Here is a 26378-nt window from a genome sequence, read left to right on the forward strand (position 1 = left end):
CTTGATAATTGTCGTAACCGTTGAATGGCTTAAGTTCAGCACACAACCAATATTCGACACGGTTTCTCCCTTTTCAAATCGTTTCACGATGTCTAATTTCACTTCCATTGTGATGACTTTCCTTTTCTTCACAGCACTGCCATCAGAAGAGTCTGCCTTATGCTTGGGAGACATAATGAAGGCCAAAAGTCAATGAGAAAAGAACACAAACCAAAGAGAGCGAAAGTACAACAAACCAAAATGGCGTACAGCGGGAAATAAGCTTGCCTTCTTCGGTCAAGCACCACGTGACAACATATTCTTATGCTGCAGTCGCAAAATAGTTCACGCATGAAGTTCGTAATTACGACAAAAATGTCATGTCAAAACCAGGATTTTTTAATAATTTATGGGGGTTGCACCGAAACCTTGAAACATTGTAGGTCGAGGACATTGTAAACCGAGGACCCCCTGCATTTATGAGTGAGAAGAACTGATGACCAATGACACTAGCATATCTGACTAAGTATCAGGCACAGGCAAACTTCACTCTTTAGGTCCCCTCTCAAGCTAGTGCACTTCCTAGCGATAGAGGACTCGCTCACGCTGCAGGGGCAACCATGAGTAAAACTGACAACCTTGTCCACATCTGGATAGAATGAATCCTGGCTGCACTAGGAACTTGAACCCAATGAAGCAGCAAAGAATGGCGGTGGCTGAGTGGTTAACGTAACAGCCCCGCGTTCATGAGCTCCAGGAGGGACGCGGGTTCGAATCCTGGCCGCCGCACAGCTGAGGTTTTTCAGTCACCGCCGAGTGGCCTAAGACTACCCACATGCTGCCCTGAAGACCACCCATCAACCCGGGCTCTAGATAACCTCTCCAAAGAGAGGGTCAAAGATGAGTTCTGGGGGGCAGCATGAGCCAACACAAGATGGCACCACTATAAACACTCGCCTGCGCCAGAACGGGCTGGGCAAAACCATCAGGCCCCACCGGGAACAAGCCTACCGGCGCAATAGGCCACGATGTAAAAAAAATAATAAATAAATAAATGGCAGCCCCATGAATCGTCCTCGCACAGCAATCCTGGCACCAGCCCATTCCTTCACTGCCTATCACTTAAATGTTGACATCTCCCTTGCTCTATGTTAGTCATCTACATGTTATCTATGGTAAGCCAACTGCCTTTCAAGTGTGGCCTGGTAGCTCCTTCCCTCTCTTCTCCCAGTCGATCTACTGCTCCCGTTCGTCCTGGCATGGCCCTTCCCCACCCCACTCTGCCCTGTCTACAATAGGGAGAATGGGTATGTTGTGGCTTTTGGTGCACTAAGATGCTGCATTTTGTAGCTGTTGCTACTCAGACCCTCTTCCTGGCTCTTCTCTGATTTCCAGCAAGGGAAGATGGTGATATACATATGATGCCCTGGCCTATGCTCCTCCCCCCTTCTCCATTCACTGGTTGAAGGCAGGGCCTTCTGGAGCTTGGCTGCATCACTGCCACCTCCCATATCTGGCTCCTGTCAGGGTGTGGTGCTTTATGGCTCTTTTGATGCTCCTCTTTGCCCGCTTTCCCTAACCCCCTCTTCTCCTTTCACTAGTTAAAGGTAGGGGGCAAGGTTTGACAATTTGTGCCTTCTGGAGCTTCGCTGTCACCTTCCATTTCTGCCTTCTGATCAGAGAGTGCGAAGGAGTGGGTGCTTTGTGGCTCTTCTGATGCTTCTCTTAGCCTCCTCTGCCATTGCCGTTTCGATATTGAGAAGGCCTGACAGCTCAAAGTATGAGTCATCCAAGTTAGGCCGAAAGTGTCCCGCGCTCTCCAACTAAAATGTTATTTTATTGTGTTTTAATGCATATCTTTGTGGAAGATATATTTTTTTCTGTGATAAATAAAGATTTTCCAACATTAATATCTTATAAACATCATCAAATTAGACATAAAAAAGAGGAAATAAATAAGATATAGTATAAGGAGAGGGAGAAATATTCACATAAATAAATCATATAAATATATTGACAGTCATAGCTGGGTACTCCAATTAGATTGATTTGTCACTGTTTCTAAACATCTCTTTTTGACATTCATAACGCTGCCGTTATATTTACTATTATTCAACAAGCCAATCTTCCATCCCTATACTGTGGTAACCTGGATGTTTCATTGGCCCTGTGTCCTGGGGTAATGGGTTCTTTTCCACCTCAAGGGCCAATGCAATGGATATGAGCATCGAGGCCAAGTGCAGCTATGGCATATGCCCCCAACTTTAACATTTAGTTGTTGGCAAAATCATACTGTATGTTTGATATTTTCATTTTTTTACCCCCCTTTTGTTTTTAGCATTCTACCACAATAATATGACAAATGAAAACAATAGATAGAACACAGTGCTACAGAGATAAACAATTGAATATTAACACTATGGCAACTCATCGCGCTCGCCCACCCCACGGTACCTTCTCTTCACCACACTGAAAGTGCCTGCTGGACTTTTGTAGAGAGCAGACGTATGTTCCACTCTTAGAGGGTTTCCCATCATATAGAAGGGTAAAATCCACGGTACAAACATATACCAAATTGCGAACCACTGATATTTTTTCCTCCCATCGCGTTGTAACGGTCCAAAAGTGTAACGAGTGAATGAGTATGGAATGCAAGTGAGTGAATGATTATATATTACAACAAACGAGCAAGTGAGCAGATGTGTGGACGGGTGAACGAGTGTGTGTGATAAGTAGAGATTATTGGCGTGAATGAGGGTGTGAATGGATGAAAGACTGTCTGAAATCCCTCATCTCCAGTCTCGAACCCTAGAATGATTATTAGTTAGCTGGCGATAGATTACCAAGTTGTAATGCAGAGAGGGAGTCACGTGAAGAAGGGGGAGGAGCTTAGCGAGGAGCAAAGGCGAGCAGGCGAGGGCAGGGAGAAGCACGGGCAAGTGAGGAGACGAACACCACTACAGCAAGGAGGGCAGCCAGGGAGGAGACAGAAACCCTGAGATACAGGCAGACAGTGAGAGGCAGAGAGCGAGACCGACGAGCGGTGAAGGACGCACGTTAAGAGGTTGGCGTGACCGTCCATCACAGCCCTGTGAACACCACCGCAAGCACGGCAGAGGCGAGGCAAGGCACAGCAAAGCTCAGCAAGGCGAGGCGAAACAAAAGCACGGCAGAAGCAGCCTCTTCAACAACGCCTTAAACTAGCCTTGCTGTCATTACCACCTCCACGGCTTCTGCAACCACGCCTCAGCTCGTAAACCACCCAACCACGGCCTCTTCAACCACGCCTCGTCAACAACGCTGCTACAGTTACCGGCCCTGGCAGTCTCCACCCCCCCCCCCCCTCGCCGGCGCCTCAATCACCCCAGTGCCCTCCTCCACCCTGCACCAGTCAGCACTTCAACACAGATAAGCATTCAAATGTTCCCCAATCTCCCTGATAGATAGTTAGTTAGGTTCAATAATATTCAGTTACGTATGTATTCGTTTAAAATTGTCACTCCGCTAACCACCCCAGGGGCTGTAACTATATTTATACATAAGAAAAGTTATTAAGATACTGTAAGTGCTATAATTTCAAGCCTGTCAACCTGCCATTTGGGCATTACTGAACACACACCCACACCCACACAGGCACGTTATCACCACTTCCCCCTTGACTAAACATTGTCTCAGAGTGGTTCACACGGGAGTCCACCCACCTTCCATCATTACCGCACTAAAACCCAGAACGAGTGTTCACTTGTCCTGAGGCTTGTCTCAACATCATTGACAACCGCTCGGAAATAGCCAGACGACCACCCCGCTACCACATTACCATCTAAACAGTGGCCGTCAGAAGGAATGTAGCGTTGGCTTGAAAAAAAAGACGTTACAGCGTATCGGTGCATCAATGTACCAAGTACGCCTTGGTGCATCCGTGTACTGTTTCGTAACCCAATGATGGTATTTTTTCTCTGCGGTTCGGTGCATCGGTTATGCAAATACCTCAATATTTCTGTATTTTATGATGTATATGCATGTTAGTATCAATACAGTATGACATATTTGAATAAGCTGCACATATAGCCTATACACTACAGTACCCTCTCAAGTTTCGCGCTCACTTCGTTCCGAAAGTATAGCGCTAAACTTGAGGATCGCGAAACTCGAGGTATTGAAAACACTGAAAAAGCGCTTATCTGTTCCAACCCATGGAGATTTTTTTTTTTTTTTAAGTGGGCTATGGCGCCAGTAAACTATCCATCTGGTCCTGATGGTCGGCCCCGAGCCCGTTATGGCGCAGGCAACTGTTTATAGTGGCACTATTATAATTGGCTTATGCTGCCCCCTAGAGCTCATTTTTTTTCCTCCTTTACTCCCTTGTTATTTCAAAATACGTACCTTGGAAAAAGGAAGAAAACAGGAGAACGGATCTTTTAAAGCCACAGATGAAGCCTTACGATTGGCTGAGCTCTGTAAACACGCTTGTGATTCGCTGGGAGTCCAATGACGTCATCGCCGGCCCTAACCCGGTCAGCGGCCTCACTGTCTTGGGGTAGTATCACATTGGCCGATTTCTTCTATCCGTTGTGGCTACTGGCAACACCCATGCGCCCATCCAGGAGCGAGTTGTCAGTTGTCCGTAACCTGGTGTCACACCGGGCCTTTTTCTTCCCACCGCGTTGGCGGCAGCTTGGGCAACCGGCAAATCCAACTTTTCCGGGTGTACGTCACACACGCCCAAGGTCGGTTGCCCATATCCACATCCACAACGTAAACAAAGTACTTGCCCTGTATCGACATGGCGTCGTCTGCTAAAGTAAGGGCTCTCACAGTTTGTGGTGTCATTACCCAAGTTATGGACTTGTTGCTGCAGTTAAATGGCAGGAAGAAGCTGTTGTGGGTGTGGCATGTCTGTGGGTCCTCCGTGCCAGTTCTCATTGTCACCATTGTGCGTGAGCGGCCAACCCACCCATCTATACTCTGACCACATAAATACATGGATCAAGTAACAACAAAGACACACGCATGCACACACCAGACTCATCATGAACCATGGCAGATGTTTCTCACAAACTCACTCTAGGAAATGGCTTTGCCATTTCCTAGAGTGTGTTAGTACTTATTTGGTGAGTGGTTCATACAAACCAAACATATCCCTAATGGCAAGGAGAGAGCAGTGTTAAAAACACTTGCTCTCTTCTTGACAAGAGCTAGGTTTGGTTCATGTGAGCCACTCACCAAATACAGGTAACTCTCGATTTACGCGAGATTGTGTCCTTGAAGAGGTCGCGTAAATAAGAAACAATGTAAATCAAACAAGAGGTAGGTTTCTATCGAAAAATAAATATTCACTTCATTCATTCGGCCATTGTGACACCGCCTTAAAACAGTGAAGCCGCTGATAGGGTGAGCATCGGCAATGATGTCATCGGACTCCTAGCGAATCACAAGCGTGTTTTCAGAACTGTCAAACAATTGTAAGGCAGCTGTCTTCAACTGCGGCTTCAAAACGACCCGTTCTCTCTCTCTCTCTTGCCATAGCCACAATGTTTGGAGGAAAACGTCCAGTGTGATACTACCTTTAACCCTTTCCTTGCGCGCGGGACGGGACGCGACTATCCCCTCAGGCGCAGTCAGGCAGCCCAATGGGGGGTCATTTTTAACCTCCGTATCTCAAAAACTATTCATCACAGCTAAAAACCAAAAACACCATTGGAAAGAGGAGGTCCAGATCTATAGGAGTCAGTTATGTATGCCTCTCTTGCGAACGTACTTGCACGTTCAGGGAGTGTTGAATGTTAACACTTACGTCGGTGCGTGCGGGATGATCAACCATATTGAGAGAACTGTGGACATCTCTCCTTCAGATTCTGGCAAGGGAGTATTGCCAACTGCAGTATTTACAACTATTTTCCCAAAATTAAAATTTCAAAATGGCACACATACACCAAGCCTCGGAGTCCCCACCTGGGGGGGGGGACCACAAATTCCCCCAGGGAGGACTCCCCTTCTGGCTGCCGACCCGAGAGGTGTCTTGATAACTCCTCGAACCTCTTTCTTCTCAATTTCTGCAACATTCGCGGTCTTCGCTCTAATTTTCATTCTGTGGAACATCATCTCTCCTCCTCTAAACCTCACCTTCTCTTCCTTACCGAAACACAGGTTTCTGAGGCTACTGACAGCAATCTCTACTCTGTTCCCTCCTACTATCTCTATCCTAAATTTCAATCCAAAGCTGGTTGTTGCGCCTACGTGCGCAATGACATCACTTGCTCTCGTGCCCAAGACCTTGACTCTTCTGAATTTTCCACCATCTGGCTAAGACTTCATTGTCATTCTATTACTAAATACATCTGTGCTGTTTATCTCTCACCTAACTCTACCAACTATGTAAAATTCTTTGACTATTTGAATTCTAAAGTGGAGCACATCTTGACCTACTCTCCCTTCGCTGAAATCTCCATCCTAGGAGATTTCAATGTTCACCACCAGCTTTGGCTTTCATCCTCTTTCACTGACCATCCTGGTGAACAAGCCTACAACTTTGCTATCCTCAACGACCTAGAGCAGTTGGTCCAGCACTCTACACGTATTCCCGACCGTCTTGGAGATCGGCCCAACATTCTAGACCTCTTCCTTACCTCAAACCCTTCTGCTTATTCTGTCAAACTGTTCTCTCCGTTGGGCTCCTCCGATCACAATCTTATTTCTGCATCCTGTCCTATCGCTCCTGTACACCCTCTGGACCCACCGAAGAGGTGATGCTTCTGGCATTTTGCTTCAGCTCGGTGGGACGACCTGAGGATGTACTTTTCCGATTTCCCGTGGACTGATTATTGCCTCCAGGAGACAGACCCTCTGTGTGTGCTCAGCGCATCACAGAGGTGATTGTCTCTGGAATGGAGGCATACATTCCTCGTTCTTTCTCTACTCCTCACGCTAAAAAGCCTTGGTTTAATCACGCTTGTTCTCGTGCTGTCAATGATAGAGAGGTAGCTCACAAAAGGTACCAGAGCCTTCAAACTAATGCTAATTATGAACTTTACATTTCTGCCCGAAATCGTGCCAAATCTATTCTCCAACTAACCAAAAATTCTTTCATTAATAGAAAATGTCAAAACCTTGCTTTCTCTAACTCTTCCCGTGACTTCTGGCATCTAGCCAAAAACATCTCCTCCAACTTCTCTTCTTCATCTTTCCCTCCACTCCTCAGTCCTGACGGCAACACTGCCGTCTCATCTATCTCTAAGGCTGAACTCTTCTCTCAAACTTTTTCTAAAAACTCCACTCTGGACGATTCTGGGCATATTCCTCTTACTCATCCCCCCTCTGACTCCTTTATGCCTGTTATAAAGATCCTTCAAAATGATGTTTTCTATGCCCTCTCTGGCCTCAATCCTCAGAAGGCTTATGGACCTGATAGAGTGCCTCCTATTGTCCTTAAAAACTGTGCCTCCGAGCTGTCACCCTGCCTGGTCAAACTCTTTCGCTTCTGCCTGTCAACATCTACCTTTCCTTCTTGCTGGAAGTATGCCTTCATACAGCCTGTACCTAAGAAGGGTGACCGCTCCAATCCCTCAAACTACCGTCCTATAGCTTTACTTTCTTGTCTATCTAAAGCTTTTGAATCAATCCTTAACCGGAAGATTCAAAAGCACCTTTCCACTTCTGACCTTCTATCTGATCGCCAGTATGGGTTCCGGAAGGGGCGTTCTACTGGTGATCTCCTAGCCTTCTTAACTGACTCTTGGTCATCCTCTCTTAGCCGTTTCGGTGAAACTTTTGCTATTGCGCTGGACATATCAAAAGCTTTTGATAGGGTCTGGCACAAATCTTTGCTTTCTAAACTACCCTCCTACGGTTTCTATCCTTCTCTCTGTACCTTTATCTCCAGTTTCCTTTCTGACTGTTCTATTTCTGCCGTGGTAGACGGTCACTGTTCTTCCCCTAAATCTATTAACAGTGGTGTCCCACAGGGTTCTGTCCTATCTCCCACTCTTTTTCTGTTGTTCATTGATGATCATCTTTCCAAAACGAACTGTCCTATCCATTCCTACGCCGATGATTCCACTCTGCATTACTCAACTTCTTTTAATAGAAGACCCACCCTTCAGGAACTTAACGACTCAGGGCTGGAGGCTGCAGAACGCTTAGCCTCAGACCTTACTATTATTTCCGATTGGGGCAAGATGAACCTGGTGTCCTTCAACGCCTCAAAAACACAGTTTCTCCACCTATCCACTCGACACAATCTTCCAAACAACTATCCCCTATTCTTTGACAACACCCAGCTATCACCTTCCTCAACACTAAACATCCTCGGTCTATCCTTAACTCAAAATCTCAACTGGAAACTTCATATCTCATCTCTTACTAAATCAGCTTCCTTGAGGCTGGGCGTTCTGTACCGTCTCCGCCAGTTCTTCTCCCCTGCACAGTTGCTGTCCATATACAGGGGCCTTGTCCGCCCTCGTATGGAGTATGCATCTCATGTGTGGGGGAGCTCCACTCACACAGCTCTTCTGGACAGAGTAGAGGCTAAGGCTCTTCGTCTCATCAGCTCTCCTCATACTGATAGTCTTCTACCTCTTAAATTCCGCCGCAATGTTGCCTCTCTTTCTATCTTCTATCGATATTTCCACGCTGACTGCTCTTCTGAACTTGCTAACTGCATGCCTCCCCCCCCACTCCAGCGGCCAGCTGCACTCGACTTTCTACTCATGCTCATCCCTATACTGTCCAAACCCCTTATGCAAGAGTTAACCAGCATCTTCACTCTTTCATTCCTCACGCTGGTAAACTCTGGAACAATCTTCCTTCATCTGTATTTCCTCCTGCCTACGACTTGAACTCTTTCAAGAGGAGGGTATCAGGACACCTCTCCTCCCGTATTTGATATTCCTTTCGGCCACCTCTTTTGTTTCTTTTTTATGAGCAGCGAGTAGCGGGCGTTTTTTTATTATTGTTTTCTTTTTTTGTGTGCCCTTGAACTGCCTCCTCTGTTGTAAAAAAAAAAAAAAAAAAAATGGTCAAAGAATCAGTCAGGTGATAGGTGAAGCTATGCAAAAATGCCGCTATATTGGGCAAGAATATCCGCCAGTTACTCGTCCGTAGATTTGCCGCGCTGGGCTGATATGATTTTCCACCAAATTTAGTGAAGAACCCACTCAATTGGCAATCCTGTGTTGTGAGAATTAGTGTTGGAACACTCTCATACGCAGGGGATTTGAGTGTGGCTGGAGCTCACAGCGAGTGTTTAGCACCACTAGCAAATACGCCTAACGCTCACTGCGAGCGTTTAGCAATGAAAGGGTTAAAGGTAGCGTGCGTGACGCCGATGGTAAGTAGACGTGACCCGTACGTGTCAAAGCAGCGCAAAACTCGGGGTGGTAAGAATTTAGGACTAACCGCGAAACTCGGATTGCGCAAAACTCGAGAGGGTACTGTACATTTTTTTTTTACCCCCAACAGAAATTAAGCCTTTTATGGAATACAATCAGCTTCCCCACATAATAGTGATGGAGAGGAGGATGTGGTGGAGGAGGAAGAAAAACTGCAAAAAGAACACGAGAAAATGAAATATTCTATCTACAATCTCAATCGACCAGTGGGCTGCCACGAGGTACTGGGGTTTCAGTTTTCTTTTTTGGATTTACATACAAAGAATGCATTTGAATGAGTTATATTCTATAACTGCTTTATGCTGATACTGATTATAATGCATATAGAATTACTGTGTTATATGAAAACTAAATTTGTATTTGAAAATTGAACACAGAAAATTTATATTTTGGCTAATTACAAATACATAATTTACATAATCATAAGTATTATTTTATTACCTGATATCATTGCATCTCATCTGTAGCCTTAATGAATACAAATATACACACAAATTGGTTATATACTAATGTTTTCAAAAGTTTATAGAAAGGGCCATTCAGGCCACGGATGTACCAATACGCAAAGAGGGAAACATCTGCTCGGTACACCAGTGGCTCAAAACGCGCTTAACATGTTTATCAACATTGACATCCTTTTCAAAACACGTATCCCCCCTGACTCACCTTTCCCTGACAAGGGGCACCGGCTGCTTCTTGCGTCTCGGTGTGTCTGTGGCTGAGTCCATGTTGCTCTGCGTGCTGGGTGGTGGCGATGAGGACAGGGGGGAGGAGGACACGCCAACACCACTTGTATCTGGATTACTTCCACTCCTGTCATGAATGGTGTCCAAGTGTAATTATTCATCTCTAAAGAAAGGTGTTCATATGCTCTAATGTTCACTTGAACTCCTATACTTAAGGTTTGTGGAAAATGGAGAAAATATAACTAGATAATTACACAAAATTATTTATCTGCTCTTGTCTTCATTTAATCAATGCTTGCCTTTCAATACTCCAATAATAGCGAGGTCCCTGCATAGATAACAATAAGTCAGTGACCAAACAATCCATTTTTATTGTGGATTATGATTAGTCGAAATCTATCATGTTACACTGGTTCATTAACTGATGTGTAAACCAGCATTTCCACACATTGTACAAAGTTGCACATCAAACAGAACACCCATATCCACACCAACATTTGCACAACACACACACACACACACACACACACACACACACACACACACACACACACACACACACACATTCATGCATAAGCTGCTCTTCACCTATGGCAGTACACAGTCTACATTCCCTTGGTTAAAGAACTACATGTGCTGCAACACTGCTCTCTAAGGAGCCCTAAGCGAACACCCCTAACTCACTAACATAAGACAATTGTCAGTGTTTCTTATGTATTAGCGATGCAGGTAGACATTCTATTTCCTCTATCTTAAAGATATCTAACTACAAGAATATTAAACAGCAGTTTGTACTAAAACAGAATATTCCATACCAAAGAATTTCTTTTTGTAAAGAGTGCTTAAGAACATGTCAGTTTGTTCACACTATTAGGTTAGAAATTTATTGAATAACATCGCATTACATATATATATATATATATATATATATATATATATATATATATATATATATATATATATATATATATATATATATATATATATATATATATATATATATAAAAAAGCTTCTCTTCACACATTACACCCTGCAGTTCTAGGGTGTACTTCCTCTTTGTGTTTACAGCAGAGCCATGCTTTGTTGTTAAGAAGCACAAATGTCTAACAACATAGCTACAGACATACATCCTTGACTCAGAACACAATAATGTGGCAAGTAACACAATGCATAGTAAGACATGTGGAGGATGGTCAGGAAAGGCATTCCACAAACATCACAATTAGCTTATAGGCAGCGGAGGCAGCAGGAGTGGCAGCCCCTCCAGTGGAGTACTCACCTTCCCCGCAATACCAAGTTGGACAGGAGGACATTAGGCCTGTCTCGGGACCTAACACGGCAGGAACCCCCAGCAGCACGAAGGCGAGAGTTTGGACCAAAGCCTAAGCCTGTCACCAAGACACCTCCAGCACCCCCCCCTACCAGGGTGCCTGGACAAGACCCAGACCTGGCCCACAGAGACCAACGCCAGGGATGAGGCAAGCAAAGCAAGTTATTGGGCAACAGTGAAAGGTGGAGGTCAAGCATCATCGTTACACTGCTCTGTTGGCTTTAAAAATTGAGGGGAACAATGATGGATGACTAATTTTTAGTGCTGAAGGTGAATTTTTGTTACACTCTGGAAAATATATATATATATATATATATATATATATATATATATATATATATATATATATATATATATATATATATATATATATATATATAACCAGGAACTCATAATAGAAGTAGATAGTTAATTTGAATGTATATAAGTTAATTTAGGCTAGAGTGAGCTAAAGCTAAAACCAACAAAGACGCAGTGAATCCGTCAGCATCAAGAACCTGTTGCCTGGGGAGTAATCTTAAAAATAAGGAGTTGAAACAAAGATGAAAATGGATGAAATTAGCAATATGAATGGAAAACAATAATGACGATCAGTGCAGAAAAAAATATCGGAAGAAAAGGAAAGATAAAACTAAAGCACCCTAGTGTTACCATTCCTTTCAAATACTCATAGTATTTTAATTGGTTAACATTCACTTACAATTACTTTTGGAAAACCTGCTCCCACTCTGAAGGGTTGTTAGTCAAAGGCATAAACAGAACAGTAAGAAACCTAATTCACATACTAAGTGTCAAGTAGAAATAAGATGACATCCATAAATATAAAAATTCCAAATAAGAATGTATGCCAAGGTTTGTTTGCTGGTAAACAATTAGATAATGGTTATAGGACCTTCCAGACATGGTCTACAATATTATATGAGCTGAAATATATATTTACAGCCCTTTGCAATGCACTGATGTTATTTCTCAACTTCTGATGACAATTAAACATTCCATTACAAAGTGTGTTTTGAAAAGACACAGCATTATTCTTAGCTCTAAATTTAACTACTATGAAATTTAATAAAAACTGATCACCCCCAATGGTTTTGGCAACAGTAACTCAGTGCCACATGCCCACCACAGCCAATGTACCAGTCCCAGACTCTGTAACTACGGCCTGATTCACACTACAGAAACAGTCACAATCAAGTTACAGTCCAGTCACACAATATTACATGTATTTCAATGGTAGCATCCACACTGGCAGTAACTGCCAAGTCATTATATATTTGTATTCCAGTCACAATCAATTCAAAAGATATCTTTGACCAGAGTGTGAACAGACCATGAGCAGAGCAAACTGCCAGTGTGGATGCCTCAGTCTTGCTCCAACCCTCACATAAAACATTTTTCAGTTATGTATAGTATTTTTTAAAAATCCCAAAGTTCATTCTAAAGTAGCTAAAATTTACTTTCATCATCATTTGAATGAGTCAACAGTGTATGGCATTTCTTTTCAAGCTTCCTATCTTACAATATCGAATGAACCCAGAAACTCTTCCTTTTCTGATTTATCCATCAATGATGATGTGACTCATGCTGCTGAGGGAGCGAGGATGACATGGGCCCCACACCTGGAGCAAGAACGTCCCTTGATTGGGTGTGTGAATATACTCAGATTGTAACCGTAACAAGAACATCCCTTGACTGAGTGTGTGAATATACTCAGACCGTGACTGAAGCAAGAACATCCCTTGACTGGGTGTGTGAATATACTCAGACTGTGACTATAGCAAGAACATTCCTTGACCGGGCATGTGAATATATTCAGTTTGTGATTGTAGCAAGAACATCCCTTGACTGGGTGTGTGAATATACTCAGACTGTGACCATAGCAAGAACATCCCTTGACTGGGTGTGTGGATATACTCAGACCATGACCATGGCAAGAACATCCCTTGACTGGGTGTGTGGATATACTCAGACCATGACCATGGCAAGAACATCCCTTGACTGGGTGTGTGGATATACTCAGACTGTGACCATGGCAAGAACATCCCTTGACTGGGTGTGTGAATATACTCAGATTGTGATTGTACCAAGAATATCCCTTGACTGGGTGTGTGAATATACTCAGATTGTGACCATAGTAAGAACATCCCTTGACTGGGTGTGTGAATATACTCAGATTGTGACCATAGTAAGAACATCCCTTGACTGGGTTTGTGAATATACTCAGACTGTGACCATAGCAAGAACATCCCTTGACTGGGTGTGTGGATATACTCAGACTGTGACCATAGCAAGAACATCCCTTGACTGGGTGTGTGAATATACTCAGACTGTGACCATAGCAAGAACATCCCTTGACTGGGTGTGTGAATATACTCAGACTGTGACCATAGCAAGAACATTCCTTGACCGGGCATGTGAATATATTCAGTTTGTGATTGTAGCAAGAACATCCCTTGACTGGGTGTGTGAATATACTCATACCGTAACCATAGCAAGAACATCCCTTGACTGGGTGTGTGAATATACTCATACCGTAACCATAGCAAGAACATCCCTTGACTGGGTGTGTGAATATACTCATACCATAACCATAGCAAGAACATCCCTTGACTGGGTGTGTGAATATAATCAGACTGTGACCATAGCAAGAACATCCCTTGACTGAGTGTGTGGATATACTCAGACTGTGACTGTAGCAACAATATCCCTTGACTGGGTGTGTGGATATACTCAGACCATGACCATGGCAAGAACATCCCTTGACTGGGTGTGTGGATATACTCAGACTGTGACCATGGCAAGAACATCCCTTGACTGGGTGTGTGAATATACTCAGACTGTGACCATAGCAAGAACATCCCTTGACTGGGTGTGTGGATATACTCAGACTGTGACCATAGCAAGAACATCCCTTGACTGGGTGTGTGGATATACTCAGACTGTGACCATAGCAAGAACATCCCTTGACTGGGTGTGTGGATATACTCAGACTGTGATTATAGCAAGAACATCCCTTGACTGGGTGTGTGAATATACTCAGACTGTGACCATAGCAAGAACATCCCTTGACTGGGTGTGTGGATATACTCAGACTGTGACCATAGCAAGAACATCCCTTGACTGGGTGTGTGAATATACTCAGACTGTGACCATAGCAAGAACATCCCTTGACTGGGTGTGTGAATATACTCAGACTGTGACCATAGCAAGAACATCCCTTGACTGGGTGTGGATATACTCAGACTGTGACTGTAGCAACAATATCCCTTGACTGGGTGTGTGGATATACTCAGACTGTGACCAGAGCAAGAACATCCCTTGACTGGGTGTGTGGATATACTCAGACTGTGACCAGAGCAAGAACATCCCTTGACTGGGTGTGTGAATATACTCAGACTGTGACCATAGCAAGAACATCCCTTGACTGGGTGTGTGAATATACTCAGACTGTGACCATAGCAAGAACATCCCTTGACTGGGTGTGTGAATATACTCAGACTGTGACCATAGCAAGAACATCCCTTGATTGGGTGTGTGGATATACTCAGACTGTGACCATAGCAAGAACATCCCTTGACTGGGTGTGTGGATATACTCAGACTGTGACCATAGCAAGAACATCCCTTGACTGGGTGTGTGAATATACTCAGACTGTGACCGTAGCAAGAACATCCCTTGATTGGGTGTGTGGATATACTCAGACTGTGACCATAGCAAGAACATCCCTTGACTGGGTGTGTGAATATACTCAGACTGTGACCGTAGCAAGAACATCCCTTGATTGGGTGTGTGGATATACTCAGACTGTGACCATAGCAAGAACATCCCTTGACTGGGTGTGTGAATATACTCAGACCATGACCATGGCAAGAACATCCCTTGACTGGGTGTGTGGATATACTCAGACTGTGACCATAGCAAGAACATCCCTTGATTGGGTGTGTGGATATACTCAGACTGTGACCATAGCAAGAACATCCCTTGATTGGGTGTGTGAATATACTCAGATTTTGACTGTAGCAAGAACATCCCTTGATTGGGTGTGTGAATATACTCAGACTGTGACCGTAGCAAGAACATCCCTTGATTGGGTGTGTGAATATACTCAGATTTTGACTGTAGCAAGAACATCCCTTGACTGGGTGTGTGGATATACTCAGATTTTGACTGTAGCAAGAACCTCCCTTGACTGGGTGTGTGGATATACTCAGATTTTGACTGTAGCAAGAACATCCCTTGACTGGGTGTGTGGATATACTCAGATTTTGACTGTAGCAAGAACATCCCTTGACTGGGTGTGTGGATATACTCAGATTTTGACCATGGCAAGAACATCCCTTGACTGGGTGTGTGGATATACTCAGATTTTGACTGTAGCAAGAACATCCCTTGACTGGGTGTGTGGATATACTCAGATTTTGACTGTAGCAAGAACATCCCTTGACTGGGTGTGTGGATATACTCAGATTTTGACTGTAGCAAGAACCTCCCTTGACTGGGTGTGTGGATATACTCAGATTGTGACCATAGCAAGAACATCCCTTGACTGGGTGTGTGAATATACTCATACCGTGACCGTAGCAAGAACATCCCTTGACTGGGTGTGTGGATATACTCAGATTTTTACTGTAGCAAGAACCTCCCTTGACTGGGTGTGTGAATATACTCAGAATGTGACCATAGCAAGAACATCCCTTGACTGGGTGTGTGAATATACTCAGAATGTGACCATAGCAAGAACATCCCTTGACTGGGTGTGTGGATATACTCAGATTTTGACTGTAGCAAGAACCTCCCTTGACTGGGTGTGTGGATATACTCAGATTGTGACCATAGCAAGAACATCCCTTGACTGGGTGTGTGAATATACTCAGATTGTGACCATAGCAAGAACGTCCCTTGACTGAGTGTGTGGATATACTCAGATTGTGATTGTAGCAAGAACATCCCTTGACTGGGTGTGTGAATATACTCAGAATGTGACCATAGCAAGAACATCCCTTGACTGGGTGTGTGGATATTCTCAGATTTTGACTGTAGCAAGAACCTCCCTTGACTGGGTGTGTGGATATACTCAGATTTTGTCTATAGCAAGAACCTCCCTTGACTGGGTGTGTGGATATACTCAGATTGTGACCATAGCAAGAACATCCCTTGACTGGGTGTGTGGATATTCTCAGATTTTGACTGTAGCAAGAACCTCCCTTGACTGGGTGTGTGGATATACTCAGATTGTGACCATAGCAAGAACATCCCTTGACTGGGTGTGTGAATATACTCAGATTGTGACTGTAGCAAGAATGCCCCTTGACTGGGTGTGTGGATATACTCAGATTGTGACCATAGCAAGAACATCCTTTGACTGGGGGTGTGAATATACTCACTGTGATTGTAGCAAGAACATCCCTTGACTAGGTGTGTGAATACACTGAGACTATGACCAACTTGGGCATGACTGTCCCCATGGTGTGAACAAGGCCTTAGGTTCATTATAATCAGCTTAAAAATGGATTCACCACTTTACATCAACTCATATCAAGCCAAAATATACGTAATGACTGAGTTTTCTTATCACTTATTCTTGTTTGATGTCTATACATGCCTTAAAAAAAATAATAAATAAAATAAAAAAGAAAGTTTAATTTGCTAGCTGAAATTAAAACTCATGAAAAATAAGAATCCCAGCATTGGAAAATTTATAACATGTAGACTGATAAAATAAAGGGTATCAATTCTCAATCTGACATGCCCAGCCTTACTATATATCTTGATCACTGTTTAAAGTAACAAACAAAAAGAAAACTATAAGCATCACAAAAGCACCACATCAGCCCCAGTGACGATTGCTACACCTAACATGTGAAACAGTGACATGGCTCAGTTTGCTGCATTGCATTATTCTAGGCTCAGTGCAACTATAAGCCAAGCCAAACACAAGTGAAAAAATCACAGGTCCCACACTCTCATCAATAAATAATTACACATTTCCCTCTTCTATATATCCATCTATATCTCCTACACCCAAGTTCCCTCACAGGAACTTTCTTCAGGGGTGTGACCAGGGCACAAATGTCTCCAACTTTCCATGTTCCAGCACTCTCTCAGCACACTCAGTCCCTCACCTATCAACTTTCTCTTTAATACATGTCCACTTAATCCATTTCACTGGTAACCTACTCCTGATACCGTCACAATCCACAATCATTCTAAATCATTCTTATCATGTGTCTAAACTATCAAAGCAAGATGCTTCACCCATTTGACCACTCCATAATCCAGTTTTTTACTATTTCAACCAGACCAGACCTTTCACACACTGCTTCTACCCCATGAAAAACTCACTATGATAATCAATTTTCATATCCTACCTTTATTTTTTTTGTCACACCTCTCCATTTTTTTTTAATAACACTACACCATATCTGTGCAAGTTCCTCTCAATCACACAACCTCAGAAGACTACAGCATTCCAACATCACTTCATTTTTGTCCTTATATATCTTACATGAGTTACGGCAGACTATGGAGATCAATGTAATTCATACTTAGGGTTGGCAACATTCCTTATAAGAATTTCTTGAATTTTAACTGTTATAAGGTCTGTGTATAGCAGAAGACTTATTCCCATGATTAGCAACAGTTTTTTGCAAAACTATTTTTCACTGGTCACACTGAAAGCAGTCTCAAACAAATATTCCAATAGTAATTGTATTAAGTTCACTAACCACTAATGCACTTCTATGTAAGAACAAGAACATTTTATTGATCCTCTGGTGGCAATGTTACTCTTTTGGACTTGATTTCTCTCTTATTACTGGAAAGTACTATGTAAGAAAATGTTTAAAAAAATTCAAGTTCACACTCTGCTGCAGGAGAGATTTCATGAGTGAACTTTAGGACAGAAAATATCTATAAACAACTCAGAAAAGTGCAGGAAAGAAACAGTGACCCACCACAGGAACCAACTGTAAAAATGGTTGAAGTACTGTCAGAGGAATGGAAAAAAACGATACAAGAAACACTATATATCTTGCAATGAAAGGGAGACAAAAAGGAGGGTTCAGAGGGTCAAGTCTGCAGTTCTTCAAGGCTTTTCTGCAGTACTCTCTTTTACACGTCTGAGGGACACCAACAGGGAAAAGTAGGTATAAAAAATGATGCTACCTGTCACCAGGTAAACCATGCCACCTTACCTTGTGTGGACATGTTGGAGAACATTTGATGAGACAGTGGAGTCCTCAAAAACTGGGTTGTCCATGGAGTATGAGGGAGGAGGAGACTTGCTCTTCTTTTTGCCACTGTTTGCCAACTTACGCATCAGACTCATGCCACTGCCACTGCTTCCACCCCTCTCCTTTGTGCTTTTCTGCGGAAATGTAAAGTTTGAAGAATTAGAAGTGATCAGCATAAAAACTTTCAAAACATCATTATACTGAGTCAGCGTTATATACTTCAAGTGTTATATATTTGTAGTGTCTGATTCCAGAGATAAGAAAAGGTATCAAGGAAACAGGTACCAAAGTTCCACTTAAAATTGTGTGATGCAACTAAAAGTAGCATGTCTATTAAACAACAAAATTGAAATTGGAGACTGGACCCCCTCAATATATTTTGCTGATAACACAGGGCTACAATATCTTGATTATTCATTTCTTTTACTTTCCATCCTGCCTTTACAAGTCACTGATGATGATTTTTGTCAACAGTACATACCCTGTCCACTTTAACTGAGGTTGTGCTGCTGGTGGCAACTGAGGAGTTATCACCAAGAGCAATGTTTGGAGGTGGTGACACTGCATTGCTAATTCCACTAACAGACCTGGAGGGAAGGAAATGTCAAGCCTTACAAATACTGGTGGCATGTATAACACAAATTCCACATCTCACCTGTTCTCATGTTATGAAAATAAAAAAATTAAGGAATAACAAATTTATAACTATAATAGGCCATGGCAAATACTAGTATTGCATAAAGTTACAATATCTTCAAATTAAATTATGTACATCATATTTCTTAGTTCTGGTGCATCTAGCTATGAACATGAGGTAATTTAAAACTGTCAACATATAACTGCATTATATTTATAAATTAACCTAAACACTGACACAATATAGCTACTTCAGCTGCCAGTTGCTGAGAAGTCACACCACACCAACAAAACTGTGCCATCACTACATAAGATATAAAAAAAAATGTAGAGGCATAGGTTTTTAGCACACAGAAGTTAATCTGTACATTAACAAAACACATCATAGGGAACCTACGACAGATATCAGAAAAAATACCATCCAACAGCATGTTACTACAATCTACTTTTTTTTACTGAGGCAAAAATGCATTTGTTCATAGAGGTGCTCTTTTGCCTCAGAATTTATTTATTGAATGGTTTAATATATGATGTCGAAACCGCATTATTGTATTTTACATAATTACCGGATAATGTGAATCAAATCTTTTTTCAAACTCCAGTTCCTCCCTCCATTACAGTCAAGCCTCGGTTTACAAGTTTAATTCATTCCGGAATTTTGCTTGCACACCAAAACACTCATAAACCAAAACAAATTTCCCCATTGAAATTAATGCAAATCCCATAAATGCGTCCCATATCTCAAAATATATTTATTAAAAAACATTTTTCATGCTATTTTTTACAGAATTAAAGTAATTTTACTAACAAATAGCAATAAATAATATGAAATACAAATCAATGTGTTACAGTGGAGACTCCCGCAGCTGCTAGCTACGCTCGAGGTGTAGGCTTCACCCCGGGGTTTAGCAGCCACAGTTTCCCTTTTCTCGAGGCACCGGAACTACATTCGACCACCAACGTGAAGCTAACCCGACGTATCATCCGAGGTGGAGGGTGAATGGGAGTCAGTCACGTCCAAGAAGGTATACAAGCTGCCAAGACAAGCATAGTATCCACCGTTCCTGTTTTCTTCTTTGCAGCACCATCCCTATTAACCATCTTTCTGGGAGACATTGTTAAAGCACGAAGAACTCACATTGTGTGCTGAAAACACACTGTAGGGCTGAAATCATGACATGAGCGCACAGATGCTATTTCTACGAGTTTACAACGCAGACTGAGACTAGAGCCATCATCTGGCGGTCAAGAATTACCCTAGACCGAGCAAGAATAAACCCCAAATCTTGCGAAATTCTTGCATTTCTTGTTCTGGTGTGTTAGATTTGAAAGAATTCCCCAAAATTCTTGGTAAGAATTGCGGGTCCTGCACAAGCCACGGCGGGGCTGGGTACGGTCACTGTCTTGCTGGCCACACCTCCATAGGCCTATGGTGATGACCATTTCCTGAGCTTCCTGTGGGTAATCCTGCCAAGTGGAGGTGGACATAGAGTTCACAAGGTTATTGTTGTTACTGTTGCACCATAGACCATTTTAAAGCATCACTGTATGTTAAGTAAGAACTTCCTGTTATGAAAACATCATCGTCATCGTTAGAAACAAGAAGTTGAAACGATGCCATTTGTCAATATTTTGTAGAGAAAAAGGACTTTTTAAGAAACTCCGTCACATGTAATGACGCTAAGTCAATGGTGGGCACCGCTAACCGAAAAGTTAGCTTCACTTACTGGTAATCCACTAACTAAAAAGTTAGCTTTGCTTACGGTAAACCGCTAAACTGATAAAGAAGTTAGTGAAAGCTAACGCTAACTGCAAACTTTTTTTATATATGAATTTACATTGTGGAACAAAAACGTCCTCACTCGGGTCACCTTCCATGACGTCGATAACGATAAACGAGGTGGCAATAACGAACGCGACTACACGGTGACAATGTCGCAGTTGAACTGAACAAAGAGTCCAACAAGCAACAACAAGAAGAGAAAGAAGCCTCCAGTTTATCCTAAATCCGTATATTTTACCAAAGATTTCCCGCAAATTTATACAGCTTTTACTTTTTTTCCATAACTGACACTTATTTTTATTATCAAGTTTATTTCTTGTAAGGTGGAAAATATTGAATTTTTGTTATTAAAATCCAAGTTCAAAGAGTTGGAAATGCAAGATGCATTACCCTAAAATACCAAAAAGTTTCCCTAATAATTGTCCAATTACACTACTTTAAGGCGTAATTTACCCAAAAGTGGAAGCCCTGGAATTATTGCGCCATGCAATACTGTGTCTGCCCATAAAGGACATGAACAAACCTGTATGAATTTTTTTGTGGATTTCAAGCTAGCGGAGGAGGAACTACATTTAGCAGAAGCTAATTTGTCCGCTAACTGTTTCCAATGTTAGCGAAAATGCTAATCAGCTAACAAAAATGTTAGCTTTGCTAACTAACAGTTAGTGGATTAGCGGAACTGTGCCCACCACTGCGCTAAGTAGCTACTGAAATACTCCTTATAAACTGTAGATCCCGTAACTGTGACTAAATTAACGCGTGTTGTCCTTGATGAGTGATAAAATGAGAAATAGTGTTGGTTCATCCAATCATATGGACGAGATAGAGCGCTCTGGCGGATTAGGGGAGGGAGGTGAAAAACAGTCTCAAGAATGGGTGGTCGTTCAAGAAAGCCATATCGCCAGATGACGCCTTAGGGTTGCAAACTTGCCACCTTTTCGTTACAATATAAAATGCCATTTGTTCTGCCTGTCTGAATGGTTAAGCAGATAAAATTCAGAATTTTAAAAATGTAGTGAGCGCATTTTTCGGTGAACCACAAAACCAGTCCATGAAATTATGTTTGTCATGGGTCGTCCTGAAATACATGTAAAATACGCATCTCTCCCCCCTTCTTCTTGCCTTCACCAGCAGCAGGCAGCGGCTGTCAGTCATGGCAGGCCAGAGAAATTTTAGGATTGCCACCCGTTCCTTAAAATATGGATTCATTCTGTTGGAGAATGGGGTGTTGCGCTCCTTACTTTTTTAAATCAAGGTGCCAGCCCTAACTATGACTCTATTCCCAGTATTTTCTGCTCTGAGCACTCTCATCTTGCAGCGAACAAAGGGAACCCACGCTCACGTCTTTGACTTGTACAAAGAGACACACCAATCCTTGTCGAAAGACCGACTTGGTCGGCTAGGGTGACGTAAGCCAATAGTTGGTCTATCGGCATCCTCCCCCCTCCTTCATGAGCCGTCACCCAGCAAGGGTTTGTGGTCCTTCCTCGAAGGAACGTATACGCTTGACCATGACGGCCTCTATATAGCCCGTGTCCACCCAAAAATGATAATAAGTAAAGAAACTCTGAAGTAATGGGCTGGTAGGTCTCAATTTGTTAACACTAGTTGCCCATGTCAGTAAGACAATTTGTTCAGATGCACGTACTTCATACATACTTTTCTCATATTTTGACGCAGATCAGTACAAATTGCACTAAACAGAAGAAATCATCCAATTATGAACTTGTTATGAAGTCCAGAATTTACTCAAATGACTCAGATGGAAGCACAAGTGTATGCCTTGTAGCAAGTAGGCTATTCATTAGATCACAATACATCAGATAAAACTATAAATTAACTAATTTTTTCCCCATCTGTATGAAACTAATGAATATACCAATAGTCACAGATACTCTTTTCCAATCTGCGTTAAAATATGTGAAAAGTTACAAATGAAAAAGAATGCATCTGAACACATGCTAGTGTTGCTGGCCTGGGTGACTTATGTAAACAAATAAAGACTTAACAAAAGATTGCTTCATAATCTCTCTATTTATTGACACAACATATATTGGAGGGAGAAACTTGAGTTCATAAACAAGTTTTGATTCACATTACCTGAATTTTTTTTTCAAATGCAATGATGCTATTCAGACATCATATATTCAAACAGTCAGCTAGCAGCAAACTTTCCAAGGAAAACGAGCACCTCTATGGGCAAGTGCAATATCACCTAAAAAAATAATAAATAAATAAATAAATAAATATATAAATTATAGGCACCAGACATAAATTTCCCAAAAATCTGCAGTTACTGTCACATAACAACAGCCCTATCAGCCTAGCTTTTTGACACCAAGCACCAACATTCCCCTCATCAAGACCTCTGACTGGCTTCAAAGTTACATGACACCTGTGATCAGTCCTACAATAATAATGAACCTACTCAACATTAACTCCCCAACACCAAGCACTAATATTCCCTCACCATACCTCTGAATGACACTTAAACTCTAACATTTACCACTACAACAGTTCACATAGCCAGCAAAACAACATGAAGCACCAGCACCCTCTTAATCATACTCCAAAACCTAGGTGTGGTGTCAGATTATTACTAGACCCATATTTGTTCATCTCTACAAAAATAATAAACCTAACTGGACATCAGTCACCAACACCTCATTCACCACACCTCTGACTGACTCCAAAGCTCTGTGGTGGTGTCTGCGATGAGGCGTGCCAGGAAGAGGAGGTGAGGCCAGTTGTGCGGTGGGATGAAGATGTCTCGGTGCCAGAACTAACGGACCTTGGCGGCAGCTCAGGTGGCAGGGATGGAGAGTTGCCCCCCATCAGCCCCCCTAAGGAACAAAGGCCACACTTGGAATTTCAGCTCTGGCTTTTGAAATTGTTGCTTGTAACTTGATGTGGAACTTTATTAACATGGTTTTAAAGGATTATAAGTGCGTTTACAGAAGTTTTTAGCAACTTGCAGTTGTTTTGTATGTATATGTATACTTACTTTTACCCATCATAAATGTTTCTCTTGTTACTGTTTCCCCGATTTCCATACCTTATTCTTCTTGTCAAAGATATAAAACGAACTAACATACAATTACCGCAAAACTGGTCCATATGCTAAGTACAGTCAAGTTTCTTTTATCCGAGATTCTCTTAACTGAATTATTCGAATAACCGTAAGTTTTACGAAAACTCTCATTTCATTTAACTGAAGAAATTAGAAATTTATCCGAAATCTGAGCCTTGCGCCACTAGCGTTTGTTTACAGATGTTCCACCAGAGCGTGTGCCAGCCACCACCAGCTCCCCATCCTCCCCCACTCCTCTTCAAGGTAACCCAGTTGGTGGAAGTACTAAGAGGAAAAGAGTTGTGCTTACTCTGAAACAGAAAATTGAATTATGTAAGAAGATAGAAAGTGGTGTAAGCAGAACTGTGTTGATGAAGGATTAATTACAATGTCGGGTCAACCACGAAAACAGAAAGACTAACTCCTCAGAATTTGTGGTTAATTCTGATGTTTCACAGACTATGGAAAAGCGATGTACATTAAAGGAAGCAAAGTTTCAAGAGCTGGACAAAGTTTTATACGAATGGTTTCTTACCAAATGTGCCGAGGGATGTGCAGTGACTGGCCTGCTCATCATAGGAAAGGTTAAGCATTTCCATGAAGTCATGGAACTGAAAGAGCCATGTGAATTCTCTATTGGATGGCTCCAAAAGTTTAAAAAGAGACATGGCATCAGGAAACTAATGTGTGTGGTGAAAAAAATTTGGCTGACACGGACGCTGCAGAGGAATTTGTCAACAAATTTCGTCAGCTTGTTTACTTAATCTGTTTTCCCTTGTATTTTATTGATTATCGTTCATCTGAAAAATTTGATTTAACAGCACTTTTAAAGTCCCATGATTTTCAGATAAAAGAGACTTGACTGAAGTAAAAATTTACGCGAAAAATTAATAACATTTGAAAATAAGGCATGGAAAACCTAAGCAAACTGACAAATAAGTTCTTGTACTGTTACGAGAAGAAGAGTTCTGATGAGTATCTATATCTACGATGTGCATCACTTGAAAAAGTAATTTATATTTTCATATACAGTAAAAGTTCAATTATCCAAATGGCAGTGGACCAAAGGTCATTTGGATTATCAAAGTGTTCGAATTATTGGGAGGGACTTCTGAAGACAAAAAATATAGTCACGTAATCAGAAAAAAAAAATGTTATATTATCCACCAGTAATGTGCAGAAGTGTTGAACAGCAGTTTTGGGTAGGTAAATCAATGTAATAAAGGCACTAAAATGTAAAGCAGGTTCACGAAAACGCCAAGCAACAGGAACGTGTCACTGGAAAGGCAAAGCCTTCCAACATAGTCAAGTTTTCACTTATTCACTTCTTACTCATATGTCATAATTTGACCGAGTATTAGTGTACCAGACAAAATTCCTTAAACCTACTGTAGTGTTGGCACAAGGCAGCACTGTAAGCCTATCTTTGTTCATTTTCAACCCACTTGCTCTCCTCTCACCACAGCCAGCCAGAGTAAGAGTAAGTAAACAATGCCAGTACAGTCCCATCTTGTCAGCCTTGAATATCTGATCCGGGGCTAAGCTGTGTTCACTAACCAGTCGGGAAAACATGTCACCATAAACAACACTGCACCTTAATTGGCAGCATCTCTAGAAATACTGATGCCCCTAATCCCGTGCTGCATTTTAAAATTATGTAGCCATGTATCAGAAATTTTAACTTCAGTTTCGATATTCATGTCCACAAAACTTTTATCCCTTCTCAGTAATTGTAAGGCCCGATATTGACTTGCCCTCTGCTCGCCTGGCAGTAAACCACCGGTACACCACTTCATCCGTTATTTCATTTTTTTACAGCAAAGGATGCAGCTAAAGGAGGAAAAAAGCCTGCTAGGCACTGCTCCTTTACTTCTTCATTGTCTTTCTATTTCTCTCTCCATCATTGATTGTCCATCTGCCACAAACTTTTGTAACTTTGACTTGGCCATCACAAGGTTTGAAATCGTAGAGGCACCAATGTTAAAGTCCTTCGTGATTTTCTTTCTATTCTCGCCACTTTCCACTCAATTTATCACTTTTAGTTTCTCGGTAACAGAGAAAGTTACGTGGTTCCTTTTCTCCTTTTTCCCACCAGCACTTGTAGAGGCTGTGGGAGCCATCTTTATCAGTGATATAGAGTTATAGACCATAGAGGCACCATAGTCCAAAAATCAATTTCCAAAAATCAATTTAATATATTCTGTTGTCAACACCTGGACTAAATTCAAATCTCTCCTGAGTCTCCTGTTTCTCATCCCCACTGCTTGGTGCCACA

At 42.0% G+C, this 26378-nt stretch overlaps 2 protein-coding genes and 1 long non-coding RNA gene across 14 annotated transcripts in view; all 3 read right to left on the minus strand.

The window, feature by feature from the left end:
• Positions 1 to 9022: 9022 nt before the first annotated feature.
• Positions 9023 to 26378, minus strand: part of LOC127008558 (E3 ubiquitin-protein ligase SH3RF1-like) — a 50829-nt gene continuing 33473 nt past the window's right edge. For 4 of the 12 annotated variants that reach the window (XM_050880739.1, XM_050880740.1, XM_050880738.1 and 1 more), the window contains exons 12-16: positions 23711 to 23876; positions 19096 to 19201; positions 18576 to 18748; positions 11332 to 11499; positions 9069 to 10178 (exon numbers count right to left, since the gene is read on the minus strand). In XM_050880739.1, coding sequence (XP_050736696.1) covers positions 10028 to 10178; positions 11332 to 11499; positions 18576 to 18748; positions 19096 to 19201; positions 23711 to 23876 — 764 coding nt within the window. In that variant the 3' untranslated portion in view covers positions 9069 to 10027. Of the gene's footprint in view, positions 10179 to 11331; positions 11500 to 18575; positions 18749 to 19095; positions 19202 to 23710; positions 23877 to 26378 lie in introns of those variants that run through there. The other 8 variants (XM_050880735.1, XM_050880737.1, XM_050880744.1 and 5 more) reach the window with 7 other exon arrangements.
• On the minus strand, positions 11506 to 14607 carry LOC127008560 (uncharacterized). The gene is made up of 2 exons (XM_050880746.1): positions 12761 to 14607; positions 11506 to 12627 (listed from the first exon to the last, which is right to left on the minus strand). Exon 1 carries the CDS (start codon positions 14340 to 14342, stop codon positions 13155 to 13157), a length of 1188 nt encoding a protein of 395 aa, XP_050736703.1. The 5' UTR covers positions 14343 to 14607; the 3' UTR covers positions 11506 to 12627; positions 12761 to 13154.
• Positions 15582 to 18569, minus strand: LOC127008561 (uncharacterized). Its single transcript, XR_007761188.1, has 3 exons — positions 16430 to 18569; positions 16073 to 16174; positions 15582 to 15868 (listed from the first exon to the last, which is right to left on the minus strand). It is a non-coding gene; the product is annotated as an uncharacterized LOC127008561 (long non-coding RNA).

The sequence above is a fragment of the Eriocheir sinensis genome, chromosome 38 (assembly GCF_024679095.1).
Source record: "Eriocheir sinensis breed Jianghai 21 chromosome 38, ASM2467909v1, whole genome shotgun sequence".
NCBI classification, from domain to species: Eukaryota; Metazoa; Arthropoda; class Malacostraca; order Decapoda; family Varunidae; genus Eriocheir; species Eriocheir sinensis.

Bases quoted from the DNA above. Each gene is read 5' to 3' on its own strand.
- LOC127008560 (XM_050880746.1), bottom strand. From the start codon at position 14,342: ATGTTCTTGCTATGGTCACAGTCTGAGTATATCCACACACCCAGTCAA.